Raw genomic sequence first — 22,860 nt, forward strand, 5'->3', positions numbered from 1 at the left:
CTTTTTAAATGTTTAGTTTGTATTAGAGAATTTTGATTAGTTACATGTGACCTTTACACTTATTTTAAACAAGGGGAATTGTTTGTTCACAATGACTGAAGAAGCCTATGTGATGAAAGGTGAAAGTGCTTAGTCTTGTGGATGTATTAAACAGTGTTTTGTTTACACTCATGGCAGCGATCAGTTTTTGTTTTTCTTATTTTGTTCTTTGTTTGTGGCCTGTTGGCTTGGATAAGTGACATGCTATGAGGGTTGGCTAAAGAGGTGTAAGTTGTTAACTGGTAATACAAATGAGAAAGATGAGTACACGCCTAATAACTTGTGAATTTCTTATACAGCTACTTAATGGCTACAGTTGCAAAACATTATGAAAAAAAGAATTTGGAAAAACTGTAAAAGCTCCACAATTCTATTCTTTTTACTTGTGTGTTGCAACCCAACGTCCCAATTTCGCTATACCACTATGGACACACAGTGGTCAAAGTTCAGATTACTAAGTACCCAGATCTCTCACCTTTGGGTCCACTCTTAGGAGATGCTATCAATGTTGTAATTCATTTAGTTTGAGGCCATGACTCTGACACCAATCACTCTATGTCAGTCTTTACTGTAGCATATCAGCTTCATTTGGAAAGTCAGTAATGGCCCCAACTTGCACCCTTCAGTAAACTTTGTCAGCCAAAGGCCATTTACATTTGCCTTGACATCTGAGAAGCATATCTCAAACAGAAGGGGGTCCAGCAGTGAGCCCTGTGGTACTCCACTGGTGACTGGCCTCTTGTTAGATTTGGATTCCCCCAATCTAAAAACATGTGCCCTATCCATGAGACATACTGCTATCCATCTGGTGACATAGAGTTTTATGCTCTATAATACCAAAGTGAGGTATTGTCCACCAGATTGAGCGGCTGGACGTGGCCTTGATGAAACCAAACTGGGTTGAGTCTAGCATATGGAGATTTCCTATGTCATTGTTAATCAGGTCCCGGATTATCATTTCCATAACCCTGCATAAGATGCTAGTCAGACTTATGGGTCGGTAGTTTCCTGGGCCTATTGATGGTTCCTCCCCTTGCGCAGAAGGATGACTGTTGCTCTCCTCCACTCTACTGGGACAAAGCCTGTCTGGAGACTGTGGTTAAATAGAGATCTGAGTTGGTCTGCTAGGTCATGCTGCAAGCTATTTAATAGGCACCCTGGGATTCCATTAGGGCCCACTGGCACTGTGTTTCTAACTTTAGAGAGCACAGTGATGTACTGTTCTTTTGTGATAACAGGCAAAGGAATGGTAAGGGGCATTTTTCATGTGGAGTGACTGGATGTGAAATTTGAGCTGAATATAAGTAGTGCCATCTACAGCCAACTCAGCACATTGTTGAGTGTTTCCTCTTAAGATTTTTGACACAACAAAAATTTTTTGTGGTTATCCTTTGCCTAGGATGCTATATTAGTCTTGTATTTAGCTTTTGAAAAATTGACTAGTTCCCTAATTTGCCTGATAAGACTAATGAGGGACTTTTCCTCTGTTGTACATCCTCCCACTTACTTCTACATACAAATTTCTTCCTTCTGTTGTATAATCTATTATGCCAGGAGTCCACCAGGGTGGCTTGTTTTTCCAGCTATGGTTTAGCTCGGGTCAGGTACTGCTGTTCCTATGCTGTTGTTTAAGTAGTTGTACAGGGCATTCATGTATACTTCTGCATAAGTATCTGTGTTTTCTGGATTGAAGAAGCTTTAAAATTACCCACGCTATCATTTGATAGAAGGTAATTTGCCTTGGAGAAATTATTTACAGTTTGATGGGGATTCTACCATTATATTTATTTTAAAGGAAACTTTTTAATGCTCCAATCTTACCAATGAGGACATTATGCTGGGGGGGGGGGTACAATGCTCCCCCTGTTTGTGAGTACTATGTCAAGGATATTTGAGCCCCTACTGGAAGTGCAGACCAGCTGTTACAGAGCATTTGCACTGACAAATTCCAGGAAGCTCTCAGCCTACATGTTAGTGGTTCCCAGTTAATGGAGTGGTAGTTACAAACGCCCATGAGTAGTGTGATGGGCTGAATGGTAAATAATTCAAGTAATTTCAAGAATGTGGAGTATGCGGAGTGGTTTTCATGGTTCATAGTTGGGGAGCTGTAGCTAGTGATGATATGGTGAGGAATTTTACTTATGGTCAGCTGGACACGGAGTAGTTCACATGAGTCATCATGCTTGAACAATCTTTAGGTGTGATTTTTTTTTTTTATGTAAATGGAAAACAACTTCTCCTTTTTCAGACGGTGGTCTTTGTGTGTGACAAATACTGCAGCCTTGCATTGCTAGGGTGCTCTCCACAGCCTTGAACCATGTCTTTGTAAGTGCACAGACATCAGCATTCACCAGGGTAAGGAGAGCTTCCAGGAACCCACCTTCCAGCTACCCACCTCTCTAAGATCCTGCAACAACCTAGATAACTTCAAAGGCCTACTTCATTCTCACCTCTATCTTAATAAAATTTGCAACTGCACTCTTCAACCTACACCTTTCAAATCATCCTCCTCCTTCTCTCCTGGCTAACCTCCATTCTCAATTAAACTCTCTTTTGCCTCTCCTAAAATACTAGCTGTATAAGCTACTCATATATTATCTTTACTAGATGAATTAGTTACTAAGTCACCCTAGGCTGACCATCTTTTTCTCCTCTTCTCTTCTATATTCCTAATTGCATGAGCAACTAAAGTTATCTCCTGCTTTCTTCATCCCAGAATATTTTACTTCATTTTTCTTTTGTGCTGAAACCTAACTAAATCTGTTAATATTTTGCTATGTTTTGCCATCGGACATTACTATTGTAGACTGTTCGTAAAATCCTGTTAATCATTGTAAATTATTGTACTACTGTAGACTGTTCTTAAAATCTTGTTTAATCTTTGTAAATTATTTTTTGTCTGAACTCTTTTGTAATAAATACTGTTGTTTTTGTGGAGCTTTTCTCCCCGGGCCTCCACTGAAAATGGGCCCTAAAGCCCAGTGGACCTCCCTGGCAATCAAACTGAAATAAATAATAAATAAGTGCAATTTCTTAAGGCTCCTAGATTTGGGAAATAGTACATTCAACTTTGCATTAGAAAAATTTATGTTGGCAGGTCTACTGGTTTCTTTGCCACTGCCTAAAAGTGGCACTATGGAGGTGGCCAATGCCTAGGCCAGTATTTGAAAGCTCAGTGGTGACAGGTACAGACTATCTCAGGAACAGAATTATGGTCAGTTGATCATGTTGTCCCAAGCTGACAAACACTGCATCTCCCTGGAATGACACCAGTAGCTAAGCCAATTATTGAAGTCAATCATTTTTCTGTTTGTATTGTGGTATCATTCTTTTTGAGTGCAGAATGTTGCTCAATGCAAGGCTCATACCTGTCTGTGATAGATACTCAGAGAGGTCCATTATGTCTCTCTTCATATAGTTCAGGGAGGTACGTCTCAGGTCATTCACACCCACATGAACTGTGACCGAGTCATACTGGTATTTGTGGTTGAGTGACCCGAGTGCCTGTGTGATCTGACAAATCCTGGCCCTTGACAGGCAACAGACTGTAACCCTCTCTTTATCCAACCTGGTGAGGGGGGTGTTTGTGTGTCTCGTGATGGAGTCTCCGATGACCAAGATGTTTTAATGTGTGGTGTTTCACCTTAGGGACTTGATGGTGGAGACACTGTGATGTGGATTTTTATGTGTAGTGGTTGGTGTTGACTTTGTTTTGTTTACATGTGGTTTCTGATGGCAGCATATGGAAGGCCTCTGAGGTTTTGGTAAGTGACTTGTGAGTACCTCCGCATACATAGGTTTACATGCTGAAACCATATTTAGTGAGGGAAGTCGTGCATGTGCTGACAACCTATTTGTCCTTTGATGTGTCAGTATGTGAGAGTCATGTCTCAATTGTCATAGTGTAACTACATCTCTCACATACTGTTGTCAGTTTGTTTCAGGATTAGTTGGTTGTCAGTATACATGAGACAATTGCTACATTGTCTCAGGATGTCCATGTTCACCAGGCTGGCCACAGCGATAGCAGGAAAGTGCCTATCCATGGTTTCTGGTTTTTCACTATGGGTTTAGACAGGAGAAGAGTGGGTAGATGGCAGCCCAAAGACAAAGAATGGGTGCTATACTTAGTGTGGACTACACCTATCCAACAAGGTGATGCTACTCTAAGTGCAACTCAGATGATTCTAGAGCAGCAGGGTGACTGGGGAAGGTTGCAGAGATGGCTACTACTCCAAGGGAAATTTTAACTTGAAAGTGTTTTCATGTAGAAAGGACATTGTTAACTGCCCCTGCATGGAGAATGGCTTAGTGCACAAACATATGGCTTGTATAGACTCAGAAAAATAAATTTTACAACAGCAAAGCCTACAGACCAGTCAGAAAGACACATACAGGCTTTCAGCCAGCGGCCCCAACTCAGATAGGTTTGCTATAGCACACTTCTGCCACAAGAGGGAAGTCAAAAACCCCCAATGTAAAAATGTTGGTTTTACAGCTCAAGTGCAGGGAAACAACACCATCAAGATACTACAAATAAATTCTAAAATACTCCTTACTGAGTTTTATTCAAATGTGTTCATGTTTTATCGTTGATCCTTCATCCATTCCCAATATTTACACACCCCACCTCCTCAAATTGCTTTATATCACATTCCTGTTCATAGGTTCATAGGTTCATAGGTTCATACTAGGCTATCTGCCCAAGGGCATTTATAAGCCTAGCCCATAATTATGTGGCTTTCGCCACCCCTTTAGTTTGAATAAAAACTATGCCTATCATTTTTCTGTGCCTCTGTCAAGCAGTGACACTGAAGTAATCCCTGGGGTATATCTGCGATCTCCCATCCATTGGTCAAGATTCCTCTTGAACAAGGCCAGCGAGGTGCTCTGCCTCACATGTACCGGGATTTTGTTCCACAGCATAGGGAGTCTCTGGGTGATGAATCTGTCCCTCCAGCATGTTCTATTTATAACAGTGTCAAGGTTTAAGTCTCCCGCCCTTGTGGTTCTGAGGGATCTAGATTTTTTGAGGTGAAGCATATTCATCAAATCTGGGTTTGACATGGCCTTATATGTCAGGCACAGGTCACCTCTGAGCAAGCGGTATGAGACTGAATAAAGCTGGAGTTCTTTCAGTCGGGCAGCATAAGACATATTTTTGAGACCCTTTATCCTTTTGGTGAGGAACTTTTGGGGCCTTTCAAGCTGCATCAGGTGTCTGGTCAGATACATTCTGAACGGGGCATTGTACTCAATCATAGGTCTAATGAGTGATGAGTACAGGGGGACAATGACCTCCCTTGATCTAGATGTGAATCCCTTCATGATCAGGTGGGCGATATAGAAGGTTTTCCTAACTACTTTAGCAACATGAGTGTCAAACGAAAGACTACTGTCAACTTGGGTCCCCAGATCCCTGATGACTTTTTCTGTGCTCAGTGGATTGTCACCTATATGGTAGCTAGGGGTAACTAATATTTCTGTGCTGCAGCTTTCCTGTTTTAAATATTACTTCTGCACATTTATCACGACCAAATGACATTCTTATATCATCTGAGAAAGATTTGACCACTTCCAGGTGTGCTTTCAGCTCCTCATCTAATACACCTTTAAATCATCCACAAAAAGATGATGAGAAAACTTTATACTTTGTTTCTGGGAGCAAAATTGTAACCACAAACTAATCTGTAGACAGCTTAATGGATTAATGTCAAGACAAAATAGTAATAGTGACAAACAGTCACCATGGAATATCCACTTTTGAATTTGTATCCCTGAGATAATAAACTGTCTTTTATTATGGCTTAGCTGCAAAGTGGTTTGCCACTGTTTCATGGTCAGTGTAATGTAACTGATCAATGTAGGGTGTATCTTATACATCTGTAAACACTCCTTTACTCATGAATGTGGGATGCTGTCAAATGCTTTTATGTAATCTATCCACTCCATACTTAGATTCTTCCCCTTTTGACAATTAACCATTATGACTTTATTTAACAACAATCCTTTGCTCCATATGACTTTTTTGCTACTCTTTTGTTCTATTGCTATGATTGAGTTTTGTTCTAAATAACTATGAACTCAACTCCTGTCAGCATCAATTCCAGTATGTAGTTTATACAACATGAGATGGCAAGTTATTGGTCTATAGTTTTTAATATAGCTTGCAGGTTCACTCTTAAGGAGGAGTATCGTTTTTCCTGTTGTTAGCCAGCCAAGTTGGTGTCTGTTCAGGGTGTACATATAAGAAGTTCTTACTCGGGGCTAAATCTTTTAGCCAGAGGTTAGGTACTGCATCTGGGCCTGTGGTTTTCCATTTAGGAGTTTTTCTCACTTTTATTTCAATTTCTCTGGCCATTACTTCATCTCATTTCATATCCCGTAAATTTGAATTAATTATTGTTTCTTCTATCCAGTCAGCATCTTTATGTTCCACATAATCTTCATAAATATTCCCCTAAATGTGTCTATTTCTTATCTTTTTGGTAGTACTTCTATTCCTTTTGCTTTGTTTCCCAGTTTTCTATAAAACATTTTTGGGTCCTCAATGAATTGTACCTTTCCTTGATATTTACCTGCATATCTTCTAAGGTTTTCTGCCTGTACTGATATCTTTAGATTATTACTTGCAATTATGTATGACAGATCCTGGTCTAATACTGCACGTTGCTTTCATCATGTCTATCTTTCTAAGTATTTTGTTGATTGTCTAACAGTGATACGTCTCGTCTTAACTGCTCTATAGTTTTCCCTATTCAGTACTTCCATGATGGTATTTGATTTATCCCCTTCCTTTCCCTTACTGTCCTGTATTTTTGTGGTAAGACTTTATCTGTTATTAATTTAGCTGCACAGTAATATATCCTATTTACTTCTGTTATGTCACATGAATTTCTATTGATAGTACTGATTACTTTGTACATTTGCTTTATCAGACTTCACACATTATGACCTATACTGACTTTCCGTTATCAGTTTCTTTCATTGATCTTAATATGTCTATCCATCTCTATTAAATAAAGCAACTCTGCCCCTAAATCATTTTCTTCTAAACTGAGGGCACATTCTTTGTTCTCCACTTCCTGTGGGCATTCTACAGAAAGTTGCACAACATCTTCCTCTGACATATTGTCTTCAGCTATATCCTGCATCATCTATTGCTCTTTCATATGGGAACTCACTGGCCTATCACTCCACAACATTGAATGTGTCAGATTTGCCACCATTTCCTGTCTCTCCCCTTGTTGTGCAACTCCAATTGTACCTTTGTACTTATTTCTTATGGAAGGCTCCAAAGTATCTTCATATGGCAATGGATCTGATGTTGCCCGCTCCACTGGTTTTTCCCTAATTTGGGGATTCACTGCTGTATCCTTTTGTGGTGTTATCACGGTTAGATTTTCTACATTAAATCCTTCACTTTGCAGGTATTCCGTAACCTCAGTTTCTGTTTCTTTAACTTCTCCATTACTAATCCTCTTTTGTACTTTTCCTCTGTTTTCTTATTTTTGTATTGTAAAATTTTCCATATCTGGATGCCTTTGCCTGTATTTCTCTTCAAATATCTTTGGTGTTGCTCTTTTAGTATCAATCAGTTTTGTTTTCTCCTTTGCATAATTATTGCACCATCTTAAATCTCTTTCTTTGCCTTGTCTATATTTCCTCTTCAGATGTCTTCTGCGCCTTCAATTTCTCTTTACTCTGGGGAGTCGTTGCTCCATCATGCTGTGATATAACCTGTTAGGGTTTCTACACTAAATCCTTCACTTTACAGGTATTCCATAGCTTCAGGTTCTATTTTAACTTCTACTTTACTAATCTTCTGTTCTACTTTCCCTTTTTGATCTTATTATTTGTATTGTGAAATTTTCCATATCTTGATGCTTTTGCCTGTATTTCTCTTCAAATGTCTTTTGGCTTTTTTTGTATTTATTTCGCTTTCCCCTTTGCATAAGTATTTCACCATAACAGATCCCCCATTCTTTCCCATGTCCATATTTTTTATACCTTTCAAAAATCTCTAGATTTTGTTCTTCATATTTTTGTACTTCCTCAGTCACTTCTTTTTCCGGACATCCCAAGGTTTCTTAGTCTATATAATGTTTTTCATAAATCTGTTGTTTTAATCAACACATATTTTTTATTTGAACCTTCTGACAGTTTTTCTTGTGCAAGTATTTTTCTTTTCTCCAATTTCTCTCAATCTTTTTGTATATCTTCTGTCTGGAAATTCTGGGCTTCTAGCATAACAGTAACAATACATAATTTCTTTCTTATCCTCAATAGCCCACTCTGTCATCTTTATGGCTCTTTTGTAGCCTATCAGTTTCTGTGATTTTTGTGGACTGCTACTTCCTTCTACAAAAGTGGGGCTCATCCACCCACTGGCCTTGGCATACCCCATTGTAGGAATGTTTCCATGTATTAATAATTCTACACTGTCATTTTTTCCATTCCTGGCACCAGTGTGCTTACCAGGATTGGGCACTTTTTTATTTAGGGTATTGTGCACCCAGCTATCTTTTTTGTTTTTAACCTTCTTCTGTCCGTGATATATGCTATATAAAATACAGTCTATATATCAGTGTTGTCTTGGTGAGATTTTGTGAAAAACAGGGTCCACCTCATGAAGATCCTCACCGTTGCTTGCTGATTTATCATTTCTCCGTTTGGACCTCCATTATTTACGCTTTTAATTCCTCCAAGTCTTTTGGGCTGCTAATACCATGGCGGGAATGGACCCCATTCCTAAGTCAAAGTACGATTAAAAGTTCATGAAATTAGTATTATTTCAATCTTTGATGTCAGAAAGAGGTGCACTTTGTAGCACCTGCAATGAGCCCAGTAATGACTCCTGCAATTCATATGGGATTACATGTATTGGTAACATATTTAAATATGATTGCAGATTGTTTTTTATAAGACCTGTTGCTCTACTACTATTGGAACTGTCTCTCCTTTCTGCCTGCAAATCCTGATATTTTATGACTGTGTCCATTATTACTTGTATTTACAGTGTAATCTGTGCTATGGTACAGCAGATGAACGTTTTGGCTAACAGTATACCACATACAGACAGCTTTAATTAACCGCATGCCACATACATTTCTTTTGTCACCTCTATGGCCAACCACTAATGATAGTCGTTTGACTAAGTTCACATGTAACACAGTGTATATGCTAGTTCACACTGTTCTGTGTTTGACTATCCATGCAGCAGACATGACAGACTAGTTTATGGCACATGTACAAGTTAAACTGCTCTCTGCCTTTAACATAGAACAGAACACACACTGAACAAAACAGGTCCCTACTGGTCAACAGAGGTCTTCCAGGAATTAGGCTGTTCACTTGTCAGTAATGTACCACTCAGCATTAACCACAATGGACGACTATGCCGCTTATTCAACATAACCCTGAAGGCCCTCCGTATTATGCCCTACATTTAAAATTTTCAAGATAGAAAATCAGAAAGCAATTAAATTCAACATAATTACATTTTAAAAACTGTCATAGGACACCATGTAACATATACTTGATTGTGTTGGATCCCTTTATGCATGTCTTTTTTTTTCATAATATACAAATAGTTAACATAGACTCTCTTCTGCTGCAACAATTAACATTCATATGACTGCAGTAAAAATACAAGTTTTTAATAGCTTACCCATCATAAAGTAAGAGATGCCAGAAAACACCATCATAGGGATTATTCGATTCGGGATCAGATCAGCAAATACTTTTGACAGAAAGTACACTGATGTTCTGTAATACCCACTGGAATTTTCATGTCTTTAAAACAAAGAATGAAAAATGCATAATTAGGTTCCCATGAGGAAAAAGTGGAAATCTGTAGAACTCTTAGTATTTCCTTGTCATAAATGAATAATAGTAGCATGAACTTTCCTGATGGAGTGAAACAGAAAATGAGTTAGCAAAGAGAAATGGTAGCGGATTCATACAAGAGCTCTTCTAAAAATATCTGCATCATGAGTTTAGGATCAAAACTATGTAAACTAGGGGGCTACATCTGGAAAATAAGATGAATTCTCACAATTACACTGTTACTCAATACTTCAGAACCAGGTTTTCAACCAAATTTTTGCCATCAGTCTGCACACATGGATGAATATTATTTCCAATGTTACTTCACTCAACAAGAAATTTTCTTTTACTTTGTAAGCATATAATGTTTGCTCGACTGAAAAGTAACAACTATCAGCTCCATCTAGTATTGCAAAAGGCAGTAATAGCATTCTGATTTTTTTTAATTTTGTATGCTACTCCCCCTTTTTAAATTCTGTTCCCACAACAGAACAGCATTTCAAGACAGTGTAATCAACAAGATGGAGATTGATGCAATCGACTATTTGTTTGATTACGACCCATTCTAAATATATAGCCATGGTGGCAGTTTTGGGTCAAAATACTGAAAAAACTGACAACATGGTGATGATGTTTTTGTATATTAAACACCAATAAATCTAGTGAATATTATGGGTCTATATTATCTTATCAAAAAGCCGTTCCATCAAACTGCTTTTCATCGACCCCTAAACTGCCAAGTCCCACTACAGCGAACATCCAAATCAACGATTTATTTCCCTGGGAAAGAAATCGCTAGCCCTACCATGAACTACACATCACTTTAAACATTACAAAGTGGAGGGCTTTGCCCCCCACACCACCCCTTACTAAATATACCAACTTCGAGATCGCACTACAGTGGGGAAAAGGGCAAACTCACAAGGATGGCCAAGTGATTTCTATCCCAGGGAAAGAAATCGCTGATTTGGCCATTTGCTGTAATGGGACTTTGCTTATTAAGAGTCAATGAAAAGCTTTTTGTTGACATAATATAGACCCAATATTATGACCTTCTTAATACATGAAATGAAAACATTTACTTGCTTTGAAAGCAAGCTCACCACATGAATGTGACATTCAACTTTCAGATGGAAAAAAGGAAAACATTGGTTATGAGAAAGGCTAAGTTTTAATATTATTGAAGCATTCTGAAGAAATGTTGGTGATGTGAGCATCATATCAAAATATTTAAAATATCTGTGTTGCAATTTGTATTAAGCAAAGGGGCACTGCATCAAAACACATTGGTCAATTGAAATCTTCATTATATTTTGCCTTAGGAAAGTATAGTTCTGTAGGCTGAACTTACCATAACAGTAGATGTTCAAGTGATCACTGCTGCTTCATATTGAACATTGCTGCAGCAGCTTTAGCTATATTGGTAGATTACTGTCACTAATTACATTTAAGAGGTGGAAGGAGAAAGGTCCAGGAGTCCCTGGAGAATGGTCCTAGCAAAGCATGATCTAAACCCAGAGAAGGAATCAAGCTTATAATGCTTTGTAAAAGTATATACGGAGGACCAAGTATCAGCTTATAGAATACTTCTAGAATCCAGCTCTTTCTAAAAAGCCATAGATGAAGCAAAGCTCCTGGTAGAATGGGCCTCGACCCTGCCTGGAATAGCTTTGCTATACCGAGTAAAACAAAAGGTAATAGCATTATACAACCATTTGAAAATAGAGTTTTGACACAGGTTGTCCTTTCTTCATACCCTCACAAGAAATGAGCAACTGATCTGAACATATGAAAGATTTAGTTCTGTCTAGATAGTACCAGTGTTTTCTGTGGACATCCAAGGTATGCAGTATCCTTTCTTCCACGTTTTTAGGTTTGGGAAAGAAAACAGGGAGATGGATAGTTTCACTTAAAATAAATTTGGATACCACTTTAGGCATAAAAGGAGGATTAGTTCTTAAAGAAACCCTGTTTTTATGGAAAATGAAGTAGGGATGACTCACCACATGATCTTGAAAATCAGATACTCATTTTGCAGAGGTCAAAGCAATCAGTAAAACTGTTTCCCTTGTTAAGAACCTCAAGTCAGCCAGATTAGCTAGCTGAAATGGAGCAAGTGTTATTTTCTCTAAAATAAGACTACGATTCCAAGGAGGGGCTACCAGTTTACCTGGATGCCTCTTACGCAAAACCCCTCTCAAGAACATTTTGACATGCAATTGCCTTGAAAGAGGAGGATCCATGGGCAGACATGCTGAAATGGCTAATAAATGAACCTTGACAGAGGAATAAGAAAGGCATAGGAGAGTTACTCACACAAATACTGTAAAACCAGAAAACAACTAGCCCTGAATGGGTTGCTTGTTATTTTGTTGGCACCAACTAGAAAACCTCTTCCATTTGCTGAAATATGATTTTCTAGTAGCAGGCCTTCTTGCCTCCATTAGTACCTGCTTCACATCAACAGAAAACAGGTGTCTATAAGGAATTAAGACCCTATCATTCAGACACTCAATTGAGGAGGATTAATGTTGGGGTGTATCCAACATCCCTCTTCTTGTGCGAGTAGATCCATTCTCTGAGAAAGCTTGTGATAATTGTCCATGGCAATTTACAAAAGAAGGACCATGGTTGCCTGGGCCAGAAGGGAGTCACCACAATGATCATGGGGGATTTCTTCTGAATCTTCAGAAATACTCTGGATATTACTGGAAAGGCCTATACGAACATTCCTATCCAAAGAAAAGAAAAGACATGTCTTCCATACCTTCTTGCATGGAGTCCTGGAACAGAATTTTGCCAGCTGTTTGTTCAGATAGGAGGCAAAGACATCTACTTGAACTCCTCACAGATGGATCAAATCTTGGAAGACCCCTCTATCTATCTTTCATTCATGACGGTCTGCCCTGCTCTGGCTCAGCTTGTCTGCCATACAATTTTGGTTTGACAGAATGCAGGATACTTGAAGAGTGATTGTGCTGTGAAGCTATATCATAGGATCATCATAGGATCATAGGAAGTTAGTAGGCTATTGGCCCTGAGACTCTTACAAGCCTATCCAGGAATTTAGCCCATGTTTTGACAAGTAGGTAAAGGAAAAATAGGTAGTCCTCCCTTGCTGGCCTCATGGGGTGTTTGTCCACTTGCTCCCTAAACTGCTGTGCATTCCCAGTGTTCATGACACTGAACCAGCTCCTTTTACTGGACAAGAATCCAACTCCGTAAAACCTAAAAGACATCAGAAGTTTATGCTGTCCTGAAGAACCAACCACTATTATATCCCTAAATTGCTGTTCATTCCCAGCATTCGTGACACTGCTACAGCTCCTTTTACTGCACAAAAATCCACCTCTGTAAAACCTAAAAGATATCGGAAGTTTATAATGGCCTGAAAAAACAAACTATTTATTATATGTATGTTTCACCATTATAAAGGTTATTTTGAAAGCTGTATTTTATGATAATCCTTAACTTGCTAAATACAAACACATAAGCCAGCAGCAGGGATTTTTTTTTTACAGTATTTCTTCCGACTCCAATATTACAGTAGCTTGCCCATGGTACTGGATTATAGTTTTTTCCTCTAGTCCCTATAGTAATTTGATTGGTCACAAGATGTCTTTTGAATTTTCTATCTTCCCTATAGACTCCCTTCCCAAGTTAAAATATTTTGTTTCACTTTTTCCATCATTCTATTTAGCCATAGCCCTCTTACTATATAAATTTATTTAGGCTCCCAGGTGCCCATACCAATGCAGTCTCACTAATATCTACACTAATAAAAGTGTTACAGCTTAATAGACAAACAAATGTACTACTAAGCAGCCAATAGTTCAGAGCAATTGATTGTTTTTACTTGCACATACCTGGAATATGGCTCTTTCTACTCCATTTGGCCTTCACTACGGTTGGTCTCGCTCTGCTCCCCTACCTTACCCCCATTTCAACCCACCCCCCGGCTCCTGATCTTTATGTCTAACTAAACACTCCCCTAAGCTTCACTCTCACACCAACCTCATTTCTATATAGCCACTCCTCTTCTCACTCTCTTCAATCCACATCAACATCTACCTTCACTCATCACCTCACTCATACAAAACCCAAATTGTACAATCTCTTCATGCAAATACCCCCTAACCTAACCCCCCCCCACTCTAAACACAACCTTCATAAAGTGTAGCCACACCTAATCCCTACTCACTCCTGTAAAGATGCTTACTAAAAATTCACAATACATCAATACTTTGTCAGAACAAAATGTGGCCCCTAACCTTTACATTAATAATAAGCCTCACCATCACCTCACACTTCACCTTCTACCACTACACTAGCAACTCAAATTTTCAGACTAAATCCCCTACCTACCCTACCCATTCACAAGACAAATCAGCCTTTTTCTTCATATCTCCTATCTACAAACAGCTTAAATTTTGACCTTGCTACATTCAAAGTAACCCCACACTGAGTAAACAACCGCATTTTCTCAAAATATAACACATCTATAATCAAATGCCTAAAAACTATAATCCAAATAGCATCTTGAATCATACTTAGCGGAGATGTGCACCCAAACCCTGGCCCTACAAACAATAACTCCCCCCACTACCAAACAAATAACATTCTAATCTCCCCAAGGAAATCAACATATCTCCTTACAGTCAACATAAAAATAAGGAGCATACTGAACAAAATCCCAGAGCTACACGCTATCCTGGCCCTCTACTCCCCGCAACATAGCCCTTTTCACAGAGACCTGGCTAAAGTCACTAAACAATAATAATGATTTTGTTCCACCTGGTTAGAATGTTCTTAGACAAGACAGAATATCCAAAAGAGGTGGAGGCACTGCTCTCTTCTTCAAAAATGACCTGACCATTGAAATGTTAGTCAACAACCCACCCAAGTTCAGTAATGCAGAAACTATATTCACTAAGCTGAAAATCAACTCAAAAAGACACTTGCATATAATTGGTACCTATATACTCCCAGCAATTACATTAATACATTAGAATTCCTTCTAGACTGGGCATCCCAAAAATTTCACCAAGAAACAATCATACTATTTGACGTTAATATCGACCGGTCCTCCTGTAACTTGACTCCACTAACCACATTAACCTACACTGTTTCATTCAACTAATAAAAAATGCAACAAAGGTAGCTGCAACATCAAAAAAAGAGTCCATCCTAGACTGGATCCTTACTAACAGACCATCCCAATCCTACCTCTCAGACTCCCTCCCAGACACCCTCAGTGACCACCTTCCCACCTTTACAATCAGACATCAAGTGAATCCATTAAATACTCCACCCTCCAACAAATCTGGTACACAGTGGATTTAAAAACCCATGACTTTATATCTGCACTTAATCGATGCAACTCCAGAACAAGCTCATCTCTCCCCCTGGAAAGTGCTGTAGACTACTTCAATAACACTTTTCTAAACATTATAAATCATCTTGCCCCTATCAAACTGTCAGACCTAAATGCAACTATGCCCTCTGGCTGACCAGAGATACCCATCTACTGCTAAAACAGAGAGATAAAGCATGAGACTGGTGGCATAAAAATAAAACAAACTAATAACAGGCATACCAGGAACTAAGGAACAAAGCCAAAAAACAAATTATGACAGACAAAAGGAACCACTATATAGGCATTCAAACCACACAGAAAATTAAGACACAAATTCTGGGCTGCCATTAATAAAAACCTACAACCAGGAAAGACCAGTACTCCACCCCCAACATTGACACCACCACTACCAATATTGCCACCCAAATCAGCAAACACTTCATAAAATCCATCCTAGCCCTCACCAATAATAGTTCTCCCACTTCACATCCAAACCTATCTTCCGTACCAGCAGACCAAAACCTCTTCTCCTTACAGTCTGTCCCAACTAACACAATATATAAATACCTAAAAAAGGCTTAAACCCACAACCCTGGCCACTGACAAATTACCTGCAGATTATCAAAAGATCACAGCCAAAGCCATCTCTTATCCCGTCTCCATGCTCATTACTCACTATCAGAACAACGCATTCCTTCTCTGTGGAAAATTACGCATATATCACTCCACAAAGGAGTTAACTCTGTGGAACTATGTAATTCCCATCCAATTGCCATTCTATCCCTCTTATCTAAAATTCTCTAAAAAATGTATAAATTGCCAAATAATGCAGCATCTCCTGACTAATAATCTGTTAACCAACACCCAGCATGGATTCCATCCAGGTCACAGTACTACCACAGCCCTTATGAGCTTTACTAACACAGTAAATCAACATTGAAACAATGGTAACCTAGTATCCACTGTATTTGTAGATCTCTCCAAGGCCTTCAGTACTGTCTCCCATCCAAACTCCTTTCCTCTCTCTCCGATTTTAATCTTAGCCACTCCCCATTAGATGGTTTCAAGACCATCTAACCAATCGTCAACAAGCAGTAAAATGGCAAAACTCCTCATATCCCCCCTTCTACCTGTCACCCTATGGGTCCCCCAAGGATCAATTCTTGGACCTCCTCTTTTCAACATATTCACCACCCAGCTCCACAAAGCTACCCAGCATGTCACTCTAGTCCAGTATGCCAATGACTCTAACCTGCTCTGTCCCATTATTCCCCTCAACTCCAGAAATTGCAGGAATTGACACACGAGTCCTTTACTGCTGTTGAAATCTGGTTAGTCAACTCTCAACTAATACTTAACCCCAATAAAACACAGCTAATGATATTCTGTCCACTAGAGCCTTATATCCCATACCACCATTCACAATCTTCTTCTTCTTTCGACTTTTTCCCGGTTAGGGGTCGCCACAGTGGATTACCTGTCTGCTCATGAGTGGAGGTGGAGTTTTTACAGTGTCGAGTTGCCAGCCCGGTGCCCAACCTTCCACAGAAGGCACACACATGCACGTACTCACACCTAGGGCCAATTTAGAGTGTCCAATCCACCTACAGCATGTCTTTGGGATGTGGGAGGAAACCGAAGCACCCGGAGGAAACCCACGCAACCACAGGGAGGACATGCAGACTCCACACAGAAGGCACCCCAGCCAAGGATCAAACCGGAGAACCTCTTGTTGTGAGGCGACAACGCTAACCACTGCACCACCGTGGCTGCCCACCACCATTCACAATATTCTCAGCTAACACCCCTATCACATCTGTACAACACACCAAACGTCTAAGGGTTATCACAGATCACAATATGAAATTCAATATGCACATTGAACAGACAGTAAAGAAAGTCCATAAAAAACTTGGAAGCCTATAGATGCAAAAAAACACCTCACCATTGACAGTAAAGCCACCATTGCAAGACCCCACCTAACTACACTCCCCTATGCCTCCCCCACACTCATCAACCTAAACAAAACAAACAAACTAAACACCTGCTAGAATAAAATAGCTAGGTGTGCTACTGACTCACCCTTTAGAGTACATCACTGCATAACTATCCTGGCTAGAATTACCCAACCTGCTCACATATCACCAGCTTACAATAGCCCACCAAATTCTGTATTATCCTGATAGAGTTCCTGATCTTCAAGGTCTTCTTAATATCTACTCTAACAGACGCCTTTTAAGATCCACCAATAAAGCACTGGCTGACATAGGCAAAAGCAACAATAGCTCTGGGGGCTCCTTGTTTTCCATTTCTGTTGGAAAACCATGGAATACCATCCCTGTAGATATTAGGACCACTGAAAACAAAAATAATTTCAAAAATCTCCTCCGGTCCCATTTACATAGTTCTTGGTTATGTAATTGTTCTGACCATGGGTAGCTTCACTTAATTAGATCATACCATACTTTAACGTTCTATGAAAGCTTGCAAAAACTTCTTTCTATACTCTTACTCAATCAATGTGTGTTTACTGTATTAGCCTCTGAATAATGTAACCAAATGACTGAACAAAATATCCTTTCAGATGTATTACTTATTGTAACACACTGTGCTCTTTATAATATATTTACTTTCTGCTCCTTTCTTGGCCTTGAAACTGTACCTTATTAACTTTTTGACTCTGTACTGTACTTTATTAACATGTGCATTGTATTTACTGCATTTGCTGTACTAATCTTTGTGGAGCTTTTCTCTCCAGGCTGAAAATGGGATCCATGCCCAGTCGGACTTTCCCATTAAACAAATGTGAAACAAATAAATAAAATAAATAAGTCAGACCCGATGCCCCTGATCAGCAAGGACACAGGTGGAATCCCAGGGGTGTATTTTCTGTTGACCATCCAGTTATCCAGGTTGCACTTAAAAAAGGTTAATGAGGTACTCTGCTTGATGTGGAGAAGGAGTGTATTCCACAGAAGGGGAGAGTTATCAGGGTCACAAATCTGTTCTGCCAACAAGTCCTACTGATGTCACAGACCAGGCTGAGGTTGCACATGTGGGTTACTTGAGTGGAGCTTGACTTGTGGATATGCAGCAGTCCCATGAAGAAGGGGTCTTGAGATTGCTTTGTACGCCAGAAAATGGTCACCTCTGAGGAGTATGTATGACACTGAGTTGAGAGACAGGGCTTTTACCCTATCTGTGTTGGGTAGATGTTTGAGGCCCTGGATTCGCCTGGTGCAGAACCCCTGTGGTCTCTCCAGCTGCTGCATGTGCTTTGTGAGGTGCATGCCAAAAGGGGCATTGTACTCAATAATAGGTCTTACAAGGGAAGAATACAGGGATGTAATCACCTCCTTGGCCCTGGATGAGATACCCTTACTAATGAGGTGGGCTATGTAGAAAGCTTTCCGTACAATGGAGGCAATACTGTGGTCAAAAGTCAGTTTGCTATCAACCTGGGTGCCCAAATCCCTCATGACTGATTGCATGCTTAGAACCTTGTTATTAATGTGAAAATTTGTTAGGACATCACTCTCGCCAAATAGGATGATGATGTATTTTCTGGCATTCAGTTTGAGGGTATGTTTCTGGCAGCAGTCATTTGTTTTGTGAGACTCTGTTGTAGGATGTCCACATCACTAGGGGAATTGATTACAGCACCCAGCTTGCAGTCATCTGCAAACTTGGTCAGTCATAGCCCACTGGTTTTGGCCTGCACCTCAGAAAAGTATATCCCAAACAACAGAGGCCCCAACACCGATCCCTGGGGTACACTGCTCATTACAGGCCTACTGGCTGAGGTGGCTTCCCTTATTTTGACTTGGTGGGTTCTTTCAGTGAGCCAGTTTGCTACCCATTCAGTAACATACAGATTGATGCCTGCTTGAGAGGGTTTATTATACCTGAGTGGGGAATAGTATTGAAGGCTTTGGCCAGGTCAAGGTAGGTGGTGTGCACCATCTTCCCCTCATCCATGGCTTTGGTGACTGTCTCAAGAAGTTGACTGAATTTTAACAGGCATGACATCCCCTTGATGAAACCAAACTGTGTGGGAATGTGTGTTTGGAGGTTGCCAATGTCCTTGTTAATGAGGTCCATGACAATCTGTTCCATGGCCTTGCAGATCAGACTAGTTAGGCTGATAGATCTATAATTTCCTGGATCACTGTATGCTCCACCTTTGTGCAAATTGATGACAGTGGCTGTCCTCCACTCAGTTGGGATGAAGCTGGTACACAGGCTTTGGTTGAATAGGGTGCTTAATGGTTCTGCAAGTTCCTATCTGAATTCATGTAGGATGCAGCCTGGGATGTTATCGGGTCCCATACAGGCTGTATTTTTTGCCTTTGAGAGGGCAATGATGACTTGCTCTCTAGAGATAAGGGGTGGGGGCAGGAGCTAGGAATGTCCTGATTTACTGATGGAGGTAGAGGGATGAGGTTTTCACCGAACCTGTTTGCCACCAGGTTTTCTGTATCTATGGCGTTTCTGTATGTGGTGACCCTGACCACCAGTTCTGAGCAGATCTGAGTGCTTCCTTTGAGATTGTGGACATATGTGAAGAAGGCCTTATGATTGTTTTTAGTAGATGTGGCCAGTTTGGACTCAAAGTTTGCTTTGGAGGATTTCAGTAGTGCTCTCGTTTCCTTGTTCAGGCTAAGAAGAGTGTCACGCATCCCTCTCTAACATAGATGAAAAGCAAACGGGGTATTTCGTTCAGATGCTTTAATACACAGAAACACATCAGGATGAGTAACAGCATCACAAAATATAAACAAACTGATTAACAGACAGACCTTACAGACATACATGCTTACATCTCAACATCTTACTACAAAATGGCAGTCAGGCTCACATGTGGTCAGTATTTATACACTTGTGCAAGCCCTTGGGTAGCTTTTTAAAGGTGCATACACACTACATCCTCTGTCTTAGAAAAGATTTCCTTAGTAAAAACAACATTGGAGTTACACATGCATTATTATAGACATTAAAAACAAACACAATGTTCATGTCCAATTTGCCTTGTATCGATTATATGGTCTGAAGGTGCAACCGGATCTGGTAACATAACAATCTAAACTGAATTTAGCAACAGGGACAGTCTTCGGTGAACAATTCGTATCAGGAACTTCTAGATTCATCACAGGAATGGGAATATTTTCTGCAACTTCCTTTGGAACAGGTGCATTTGGACAACTCACTCTGAGATAAAGAGTCTTTCTCACAGCCTGTGTGCTGTGGTATAGGCTTGGACACCGGCATCAAATGTTTCTGATTCTGACTAAACTCTGTTCTTTGTGATTCCATGTTGTACGTTCTCGGTTCTGGGCAAATATTCTTAACAATTCCAGTTCGATCATAACCTTTGGATATTTGCATCCTTACCACTTCTCCTTCTTATAAAGGATTGAGCGGTTTGCTGGTCTTATTGTAGTAGGACTTTTGGGTTAAACACTTCTTCAACAGATTGGTTTTCACTGACCTGTTGTTCTCAACACATATGGTAATGTGGTTCTGGTTTGTCTCGGCAGAAGTCTCTGAGAAGGTGAACCAAGATGTTTATCATGAGGAATATTTCTGAGATTCAAGAGATTCAGGAAAACATTGCCATTTCTCTTTTTGACTTCTCTAATAACTGTTCTGCACTTTGAACTTCACGTTCCGCCAAACCATTTGACTGCGAATACTCAGGGCTACTTGTGACATGAGTAAAGTCCCATTCTTTGGGAAATCTTTTGAACTGTTGGCTTGTAAACTGCATGCCACTATCAGAAATAACTTTGTGCAGACTACAATGGACTGCAAAATTATGCTTCATCTTAGTAATGACTGTACTGGATGCTAGGTTAGAAGTAGGTCAATCTCGAACCAACTGGAATAAGAGTCTACTAACACCTAATAATGTTGACCATGCCACTCAAAAATATCAGTGGCTACTGTCGACCAAGGTAGTTCAGGAATCTGATTTAGCTGAAGTGGTTCCTTCTGTTGATGTGGCTTAGTACTATTACACACAGAACAAGACAAATGTGCTCTCTCAATGTCTTAAGACATAGAAGGCCAAAATACTAGTTCTCTCACCTTTCTTTTTGTAGAGTCAGTTCCTGGGTGACCACAATCCAAGATAGTAATGTACTCTTGTTGCAAGAACTTTGGAACAATTATTTTCGGACCTTTCATAATGATACTGTTGTCAGACAAAATCTCATCTCTGTATGGAAAATAAGGCTGCACTTCTTGAGGTAAACTAGATTGCTTTGACGGCCATCCTTGTCTAAAAGTGGTTGAGCCTTTGGAAAACAGGATCTGTGGTTGTGTGATCTCTCAGCTCATTAAGACACGTGGAAGAAAAATTTCTCACTTCCATGATTTAAAATCAAGGTTATAAACAAAATGAAAAAGCCAGCACTCAGATGCAAACAACGTTTATTCCTTCCCTTCTTTCAGACCGGTTTCAGTATCAAACCTTCTTCAGTGATATAACATTCATATTCAGGAACAGTTTTTATACATATTGTATATCCCCAATTATGACATCACTTCCCCCATTTATCTAATTAAGCCTCCAAATACATATAAAGCATTGAACAAAATTCATAAAATTTGAGTAGACCACCAGGAAGACCAATTGTTTCAGGACAAGGGTCTTTAACTGAATCTATTTCTGCTTTTTAGACACATTATTTAAAACCATTATTGTCAGGTGTCAGGGCAGACCTTCCACGGTGGTGCAGCGGTAGCGTTGTTGCCTCACAGCAAGAGGTTCTCCTATTCGATTCTCGGCTGGAGTGCGGGGAGTGCCTTCTGTTTGGAGTCTGCATGTCCTCTCCGCGGTTGGGTGGGCGTTCGAAAGACATGTGTAAATGGGCATGCCTTCGTTGAAGGTTGAACGTTGAGCTGGCACCTCGGCATTCGTGAAAATCTACTGCCAATCATTAGTGGACTGGCGTTCCGCTGTGGCGACCCCTAACCGGGAAAAGCTGAAAGACAACAACATTGTCAGATGTCAGGGCAAGGATCAAGGATACTACAGAGCTTCTACAAATTATTTTGGACTCTCGAACCCAACTGGCTCATGTGTACACTTAATGTTAAATCCCTATATACCAGTATCCCCCATTGGGCGGGATTACTTGCCTTAGAGTATTGGCTTAACAAAGCCAATTTATATGCACCAGGATTCAATACACTTCTTATATGTTTGGCAGAACATGTATTGACAAAAAACATTTTCTATTTCAGGGGGGAATGTTACTGGCAACAGCAAGGTACAGCTATGGGGGCCTCATTTGCCCCTAGTTATGCTGACCTCTTTATGGAGTATGTGGAAGATCAGATTATATATGACGTGATGCATAACATCTACTTTTCAGAGATGGATATACAGAGACTTTTTTTAGATGATTGTTGGCTTGTTTGGTGTGGGGGTGTGGACTATTTGTTAGAATTTCTGGAATACCTTAATGGTAATTGGTGGGGGATTGAATTTACTGTTAATTATCACAGTAATGAGATCATTTTCCTGGATGTCAATATACTGAAACAGGGGGATGGTACACTTAAAACTTCAGTATATAGGAAATACCCACAATATAATAATTTATTGTATGCAACTAGTTTACACCCCACAC

The 22,860-nt window shown here is 39.9% G+C and overlaps 1 protein-coding gene across 1 annotated transcript in view; it reads right to left on the minus strand.

The window, feature by feature from the left end:
* Window positions 1-22,860, minus strand: part of LOC122789302 (broad substrate specificity ATP-binding cassette transporter ABCG2-like) — a 707,388-nt gene that overhangs the window by 199,818 nt on the left and 484,710 nt on the right. Inside the window, exon 12 of the mRNA XM_044056623.1 lies at window positions 9,710-9,834. Within this exon, the coding sequence (XP_043912558.1) occupies window positions 9,710-9,834 (125 nt within the window). The remainder of the gene's footprint in view (window positions 1-9,709; window positions 9,835-22,860) is intronic.

Source organism: Protopterus annectens, chromosome 14.part0 (genome assembly GCF_019279795.1).
Source record: "Protopterus annectens isolate FY-2018-M chromosome 14.part0, PAN1.0, whole genome shotgun sequence".
Classification (NCBI taxonomy): domain Eukaryota; kingdom Metazoa; phylum Chordata; order Ceratodontiformes; family Protopteridae; genus Protopterus; species Protopterus annectens.